Source organism: Moschus berezovskii, chromosome 14 (assembly GCF_049115385.1).
Source record: "Moschus berezovskii isolate FMDL1 chromosome 14, NW_MosBer_1.0, whole genome shotgun sequence".
NCBI lineage: Eukaryota > Metazoa > Chordata > Mammalia > Artiodactyla > Moschidae > Moschus > Moschus berezovskii.
In genome coordinates, this window is record NC_142473.1 from 83237485 (window position 1) to 83246158 (window position 8674).

An 8674-nucleotide genomic window follows, 5' to 3' on the forward strand; every position below is an offset into this window, starting at 1 on the left:
TATTTATTTATTTATTTTTTACTTTACATTATTGTAATGGTTTTGCCATACATTGACATGAATCTGCCCTGGGTGTACATGTGTTCCCCATCTTGAACCCCCCTCTCACCTCCATCCCCCTACCATCCTTCTGGTTCATCCCAGTTTTTCTTTTTTTTGGTTTTGGGTGCAGGAATCTTTCCATTTTTGAAAGGTTTTTGCAGCCTGCATTTTTAGATGGAAATTTTTCTGTATGTATATTATATTTTAAAATCACCAACTTTAATTTTTTCTCTATGAGATTGTAAAAAATATTAATATTTATTTTAAGTCTAAAATTTTCTTATATGAAATGATTATTCTTATAGATTTATGAAATTGATGTAGAGCATAATTACCAGAGTATCTCAGTACATTATTGATCTCTATATCACTGAAAGCGCTGCCTTGCTTGTAGAGCAGCACTGCATTCGTCCACCCACTGGCTCTCCTGGTCACTCTCACAGCAGCAGGGAGCTCTAATGCACTTCAGTATTGGACCATGCAATGAGTTCTGTGTCACACTACTCAAGGTTTGAGGAACTGACCCTTATATTCTAAAAAAAGATCATCTTCGGGTAGTATTTGCTGACATAAAATTGTTTTCGTGTCAGCAGAAGCACCAGGAAAAACCTAAATAATGACTTTTTTTTTCCCTCACTTGTATTGGAAGCATACATTTTCTCCTTAAGATGTTTTTTGATTACTTAAAATCTCCATTTTTAATGAAGCACCAATCCCACTGGGAGATATTTTTGTTTACCCACCTTGCAATTAGTAATGTAGCTACCCAAACTCAGGTTTAAATCGTTATGTGGGGGAAGATAGAAAGCTGTTGCTGCTGCTGCTGCTGCTAAGTCACTTCAGTCATGTCTGACTCTGTGTGGCCCCATAGACGGAAGCCCACCAGGCTCCCCCGTCCCTGGGACTCTCCAGGCAAGAACACTGGAGTGTGTTGCCATTTCCTTCTCCAATGTGTGAAAGTGAAAAGTGAAAGTGAAGTCGCTCAGTCGTGTCTGACCCTTAGCGACCCCATGGACTGCAGCCTACCAGGCTCCTCCATCCATGGGATTTTCCAGGCAATAGTACTGGAGTGGCTTGCCATTGCCTTCTCCGAGAAAGCTGTTAGTCCACATGTTTTTGAGGAGCAGGCCTGTTAAAAAATGAACACTTGCTTCTGGTTGAACAAAATGTAACCCAAGGGATTTTTGCATCCCTGAAGATAGGGCTGTATCTGAGGGAAAAATTAATATTGATATTAGTAGAATTAGGGGAGTGAGAACAACTGTAGGTACACCATATATGTAACAGAGAAGTAAATAATGATAGCAAAACACTTTTGAAACATAATCAGTTTCTTGATCGTGTGTGTGTGTGTGTGTGTGTGTGTGTGTGTGTGGGCGCGCGCACACACGTGCTCGATTATGTCCGACTCTTTGCAACCCCTGGATTGTAGCCTGCCAGGCTCCTCTGTCCATGGAATTTTCCAGGCAAGAACACCGGAGTGGGGTGCCATTTCCTCCTCTGGGGATCTTCCTGAACCAGGGATCGAACGTATGTCTCCTGAGTCTCCTGCATTGGTAGTTGGATTCTTTACCACTGAACCACCTGGGAGCCCTTCTTAATTTCAGCAGGAAATTATTAGCAATCATATTGTGGTTTGAGATTTGCCTCAATGATATCTCCACAGGTTACAGGTGACATTTTCGTGTTGAGCTCCTCATAGGCAAGAATAACAATGACATATATAAAGGCATTTTAAAAAATTGAGAATCACTTTTACAAAATTGTATGTGTACTATATTTATGAATTTTAGCATAAATAATTTCTCAGATTTAAAGGAAAAAAGTAGAAAAACAAACAAAAAGATTGAAAAGAACTGAGAAAACACCCAAACTGATAGAAAAAGCCTGTGTATTTCACAAATGAGGATTCAGATGAAACAGAAAATTAGTTGTGAGTATTTAATTTCAGTCCATTAACATTTAGGTCATGTTATCTTATTGTGGCTTTATTGCCACTGCCTTGCTGCTGCTGCTACTAAGTCGCTTCAGTCGTGTCCGACTCTGTGTGGCCCCATAGACGGCAGCCCACCAGACTCCCCTGTCCCTGGGATTCTCCAGGCAAGAACACTGGAGTGGGTTGCCATTTCCTTCTCCAATGCATGAAAGTGAAAGTGTAGTCATTCAGTTGCGTCTGACTCTTTGCGACCCCATGGACTGCAGCCCACCAGGCTCCTCTGTCCATGGGATTTTCCAGGCAAGAGTACGGGTGGGGTGCCATTGCCTTCTCCATGCCACTGCCTTAGTACCTACTGATTCACATAAGAACGAAATTCTTAAGCATTAATCTCTTGCTTATTTATCATCTTGTTGAGAGTATTTGTTCAATTTTTTTTTTTGGCTCACTTTTTGTTTTTTTTTACTATTGATGAAAGTTCATATATTTTGAATACAAGTTCTTTGTCATATATACAAATGTACGGTTTTTAAATATTTTCATCATATATTATGGAAACATGTCTATATTTGCTCACACTGCTTCATCCTTGGTGGTGGTGGTTTAGTCACTAAGTCATGTAGGACCCTTGGGACCCCATGGACTGTAGCTTGCCAGGCTTCTCTATCCATGGGATTTTCCAGGCAAGAGTACTGGAGTGGGTTGCTATTTCCTTCTCCAGGGATCTTCCTGACCCAGGAATCAAACCCCGGTCTCCTGCATTGCAGGCAGATCCTTTGCCAACTGAGCTACAAGGGAAGCCCCCCTTATGCTAGATTAACTTAGTGACAGTATTGGTGTAAACAAGGTTATCCTGTGCTACATTTGTCCCTGAATTCATGAGCCAACATGAAGAAGCAGAAACATAATTAATGACATGTTTGTACAACACCAACACTCAAAGGCAGTGGCCCAGGGATTTAAATTCCATTGTGCCTGGTAAAATAAAATGCTATCTGCTTACTGTTCAGCTACCTAAGAGCAGCTCATCTCAGGTAGGTAGGTTTTCAGGTCCCGATTTAAAGAACAGAGAACAATATTTTTTTCTCAGAACTGGCAGGTTCTGTGCTTGTTAATATCCATAAGATAGCTATTAATTTACTTCGATTCAGGTTTATAGGAAAGATATTACTCCTTTTATAATCAGAGTAGCATAAAGGTGAATTTAAAGAGAGCTTGGTGGATTTGTTCTCTTTTATTTAAAATATAATGTAGGGGTGAATTTAAGAATTAAAATGTGCATATTCATCTTTATGTGAAGCCCCATAGCTACTAAGGTGAAAAGAAAAAATCCCTTACCCACATACTAGTCTCATATACATCAGAGACATGTGATCTGCATGCAGACATGGCAGACACATGCCGCATACATACTAGACAGAGAAACCTATGTATCGTGTGGGCTTTTATTGTCATGCTCAAAATTCTCCAAGCCAGGCTTCAGCAGTATGTAAACCGTGAACTCCCAGATGTTCAAGCAGGTTTTAGAAAAGGCAGAGGCACCAGAGATCAAATTGCCAACATCCGCTGGATCATGGAGAAAGCAAGAGAGTTTCAGAAAAACATCTATTTCTGCTTCATTGACTATGCCAAAGCCTTTGACTGTGTGGATCACAATAAACTGTGGAACATTCTGAAAGAGATGGGAATCCCAGACCACCTGACCTGCCTCTTGAGAAACCTGTATGCAGGTCAGGAAGCAACAGTTAGAACCGGTCATGGAACAACAGACTGGTTCCAAATAGGAAAAGGAGTGCGTCAAGGTTGTATATTGTCACCTTGCTTATTTAACTTATATGCAGAGTACATCATGAGGAACGCTGGGCTGGAAGAAGCACAAGCTGGAATCAAGATTGCTGGGAGAAATATCAATAACCTCAGATATGCAGATGACACTACCCTTATGGCAGAAAGTGAAGAGGAACTAAAAAGCCTCTTGATGAAAGTGAAAGAGGAGAGTGAAAAGGTTGGCTTGAAGCTCAACATTCAGAAAACAAAGATCATGGCATCTGGTCCCATCACTTCATGGGAAATAGATGGAAAAACAGTGGAAACAGTGTCAGACTTTGTTTTTTTGGGCTCCAAAATCACTGCAGATGCTGATTGCAGCCATGAAATTAAAAGACGCTTGCTCCTTGGAAGGAAAGTTATGACCAACCTTGATAGTATATTAAAAAGCAGAGACATCACTTTGCCGACCAAGGTCCGTCTAGTCAAGGCAATGGTTTTTCCCGTGGTCATGTATGGATGTGAGAGTTGGACTGTGAAGAAAGCTGATCGCCGAAGAATCGATGCTTTTGAACTGTGGTGTTGGAGAAGACTCTTGAGAGTCCCTTATACTGCAAGGAGATCCAACCAGTCCATTCTAAAGGAGATCAATCCTGGATGTTCATTGGAGGGACTGATGCTAAAGCTGAAACTCCAATACTTTGGCCACCTCATGAGACGAGTTGACTCACTGGAAAAGACTCTGATGCTGGGAAAGGTTGGGGGCGGGAGGAGAAGGGGACGACGGAGAATGAGATGGCTGGATGGCATCACCGACTCTGTGGACATGAGTTTGAGTGTACTCCGGGAGTTGGTGATGGACAGGGAGGCCTGGCGTGCTTTGATTCATGGGGTCGCGGAGAGTCGGACACGACTGAGCGACTGAACTGAACTGAACTGAACTGAAACCTATTTCCTCTTTTATAATATGAAAGTTAAAATCCAAAGAGATGCAACAGTGGGTGTTAGATTCTGTGGTTTTCACTTCATTTTAGGATTTTCCTTTGTTCAAGAGACTCCTCCTTTGGCTGGCAGCAGAAACTCTATAAATCAGTAATAAGTCATGTGGCAAAGCAGTGAGAAACTTTTAGAGAAAGGTTTCAATGTTACTTATTTCATGTCTCACTAAATACTAAAGACTAGGATGAATAACAATTATTTTCATTGTTATCAGTGCAATCTATTAGTATACTAACAGATTGTAAACCTAACAATAAATATTTTAAATTCTGTGTTATGTGCAACATGATAATGAAAATAAATTTTTGTATCCAAGGAATTTTTTCAGCACAGTAAATGGCTATTCACATACTTTCAGCCTGATGTCTCTAGGACCGGTGTTTTTTTTCCACACTGCTTTGGCGATGTAACGAGATGTCAATTCATCTAAATATCCTTCTCAATACAAAGAATACAGTGCTCAGAGAAATTAAAGAGCTTATGGCAGTAGTTTAGTTAGGAACAACATTTGGAAATAGAAGTTTCTCAACTGTCTATTTCTGATATATTTATTATTATCAGGTAGCTAGAGATACCTCTTTAAAGAATGCCCACTCACTCACTCTTTTTCTGAGGGTATGCTCTGTCGTCAAGTCCTGTCTCTCTCATTGCGACCTCATGAACTGCAACCCACCAGGCTTCACTCTCCGTGGGATAAGAATCTTTCCTGGAAAATTCAATGGATAGGAAGCCTGGAGGGCTGCAGTCAATGAGAACGCAACAGGTCAAACAGAGTTTATCGACAGAGCACGCATGCAGGCACACACTCAGAAAATGACTTGATCAATGGGCATTCTTTAAAGGGGTATTACTATCAACCTGATAATAATAAAAATGTCTGAGATAGGCAGTTGAGAAACTTCTGTGCAAATCTAGATGTAATTTCTGAAGTGTGTCACTGCCTATGTTGTTGCTGATCAGTCACTAAGTCATGTCTGACTCTTTGTGACCCCATGGACTGCAACACTCTAGGCTACCTTGTCCTTCACTGTCTCTTGGAGTTTGTTCAAATCTACGTCAGTTGAGTTGGCGATGCTATCTAACCATCTCATCTTCTGCTGCCTCTTCTTTTGCCTTCAATCTTTCCGAGCAGTAGGATCTTTTCTAATGAGTTGGTTCTTTGCAACAGGTGGCCAAAGTATTGGAGCTTCAGCTTCAGCATCAGTCGGTCCTTCCAATGAATAATCAGGGCTGATTTTCTTTAGGATTGACTGGTTGCTGTCATGAATGCTTCATTTCCTCTGAGCACTACCTTCCTTGGATATTTGGATGAACTGATATCTCATCATATCTTCAAAACAGTGTACAAAAAACACTGATGTTAGAGACACCAGGCTGAAAATATATTTTTAAAAAAAGACCATTGCAGAAATAAATTGTGTTCTTCCTTGCAGATATTTTGTCAGCACCCTGAAGTGGTTCCCTTACGTGTATCGTTTTCTTGATCATTTCCTCAAAAGTTTAGACAAGAAGACAGAAGGATGAAAAGAGGAAACTGCTCCTCCTTAACTGAGTTCATATTGTGGGGAATTACGGACAAGCCTGCAGTCAAGACGATCTTATTTATCATGTTTGTTATTGTCTATCTCATTAACCTTCTGGCAAACCTTGGAATGATTATTTTGATTAGAACGGACCCCCAGCTGCACACACCCATGTACTTTTTCCTCAGCCACCTCTCCTTCTGTGACCTCTGCTATTCCACAGCCGTCGGCCCCAAGATGCTGGTGGACCTTTTAGCCAAAAAGAGGTCAATCTCCTTCTACGGCTGTGCTCTGCAATTTTTGGTCTTCTCTAACTTTATAGATTGTGAGTGTCTGCTGCTGGCAGTGATGGCCTATGACCGGTACAAGGCCATCAGCAGCCCCTTGCTCTATGCAGTCAGCATGTCCAGCAGGGTCTGCTCCCTGCTCATGGCGGGAGTTTACCTGTTGGGAATGACAGATACTTTGATACACACGACACTAGCATTCCGCTTATGTTTCTGTGGGTCAAATGTGGTTAACCACTTTTTTTGTGACTTACCGCCACTTCTCTCTCTTTCCTGCTCTGATACACGAGTCAATGAATTGGCATTATTCATTTTTTTTGGCTGTGTTGAACTGACCTCCATTTCAGGAGTCCTTGTCTCTTATTGTTATATCATTCTAGCAGTACTGAAGATCCGCTCTACAGAAGGAAGGATCAAAGCTTTCTCCACCTGCACCTCCCACCTAACCGCTGTGGCAGTTTTCCAGGGAACTGTATTCTTCATGTATTTCAGACCAAGTTCATCCTACTCTCTAGATGAAGACAAAATGCCCTCGTTGTTTTACACCCTTGTGATTCCCATGTTAAACCCTCTGATTTACAGCCTAAGGAACAAGGATGTGAAACAGGCCCTGGAAAAGCTGAAACTTTAAATATGAGTTTAAAGGTTTATATTTCACACAATCTCATAGTCACAAGTACACACATATTGCTGTTTTTGTTTTTATAAACTTATACTGCGTGATGCAAGAGAAACAAAGCTGTCTTGAATAGTTCAAATGAGAATTTGTTGTTATAAAGTCTAAGTTTTAGAAATATTTTAGTTCTGAAATATTGCATACTTTGATTCATGTATCAAGAATTTATATATGGTACTTTCCCTTTGTTGAAAACTTTCCAAAATTCTCTAATTTTGTCAAATTTTGCTGGTTTATTCTGTCATTTGAATAATATATTGGCTACCTTAAGAATTATTGCTCTATGGTATACACTGTACTTGATATATTAATGAATATAAGCTAATGCTAACAAGAGGCATTAATTGATTAAATAGCTGTATAACTTACAAGAAATCTCAAAATCATTATGAAATAAAAAATGAGGATTTTAAATCCAAAATAAAATCTAAAACTAGTGTATCTTTTGATAGATATATTCAGTCTTATATCTAATAATTATTCTACTTGGGAGATAAAATGATAGTGGGCCTGAGGATCTGACAATCAGATGGGTCTTGAGAGGGACAAGACTGTGTTACTTAGAATTCAGGAAGCTTTGTTTACCACATATGGAAGAACCATAAATGCATTATGCTGGCTAAAAAGGCAGACAGATAAAGGTAAATACAATATCAGTTCAGTTCAGTTACTCAGTCATGTCCGCCTCCGTGACCCCATGAACCACAGTACACCAGGCCTCCCTGTCCATCACCAACTGCCAGAGTCCACCCAAACCCATGCCCATTGAGTCGGTGATGCCATCCAACCATCTCATCCTCTGTCATCCCCTTCTCCACCTGCCTTCAATCTTTCCCAGCATCAGGGTCTTTTCCAATGAGTCAGCTCTTCGCATCAGGTGGTCAAAATATTGGGGCTTCAGTTTCAGCACCAGTCCTTCCAATGAATATCCAGGGTTGATTTCCTTAGGATTGACTGGTTTGATCAAATTGATCAAACCAATCAACCTAACAAATTGCGCGATGCAAATATTTGAATTAGAAACTCTTGGTGAGGATGTGGACCAACCATTACTTTACACATTAACAGTAGAATAAGACTTGTTGCCACACTTTGTAAAACCTGAAGGTGGGTCTAATATAGCTGGACATGTACATGTCATATGACTCAAAAAATGCAGTTCTTTGAATGATACCCCAAAGAAATGAGTGACTATGACACCCAAAAGATGTACACAAAGGATTCTTCATTGCTTTACTTGTAATGACATAGAACTAAAATTTTCTTCAGCTTTTCTTCTTAAACTCAACTTTCTCAACACATTAAAGACCTAACAAACTTTTCAGCAGTGTTAAATAATGTACATTTTAGAGGTCACAGTTCATATACTTTGTCACAACCCTCAGATCACGAAATCATGAATCATGAAAGCAACCATGAATAGCATATAAATAAATGGTATGTT

General features: G+C 40.2%; 1 protein-coding gene across 1 annotated transcript; it reads left to right on the forward strand.

Annotated features, from left to right (window-relative positions):
- Positions 1 to 6237: 6237 nt before the first annotated feature.
- LOC129554108 (olfactory receptor 5W2-like) lies at positions 6238 to 7185 on the forward strand. The gene has a single exon (XM_055422741.2). It carries the CDS (start codon positions 6265 to 6267, stop codon positions 7183 to 7185), a length of 921 nt encoding a protein of 306 aa, XP_055278716.1. The 5' UTR covers positions 6238 to 6264.
- Positions 7186 to 8674: the final 1489 nt, after the last annotated feature.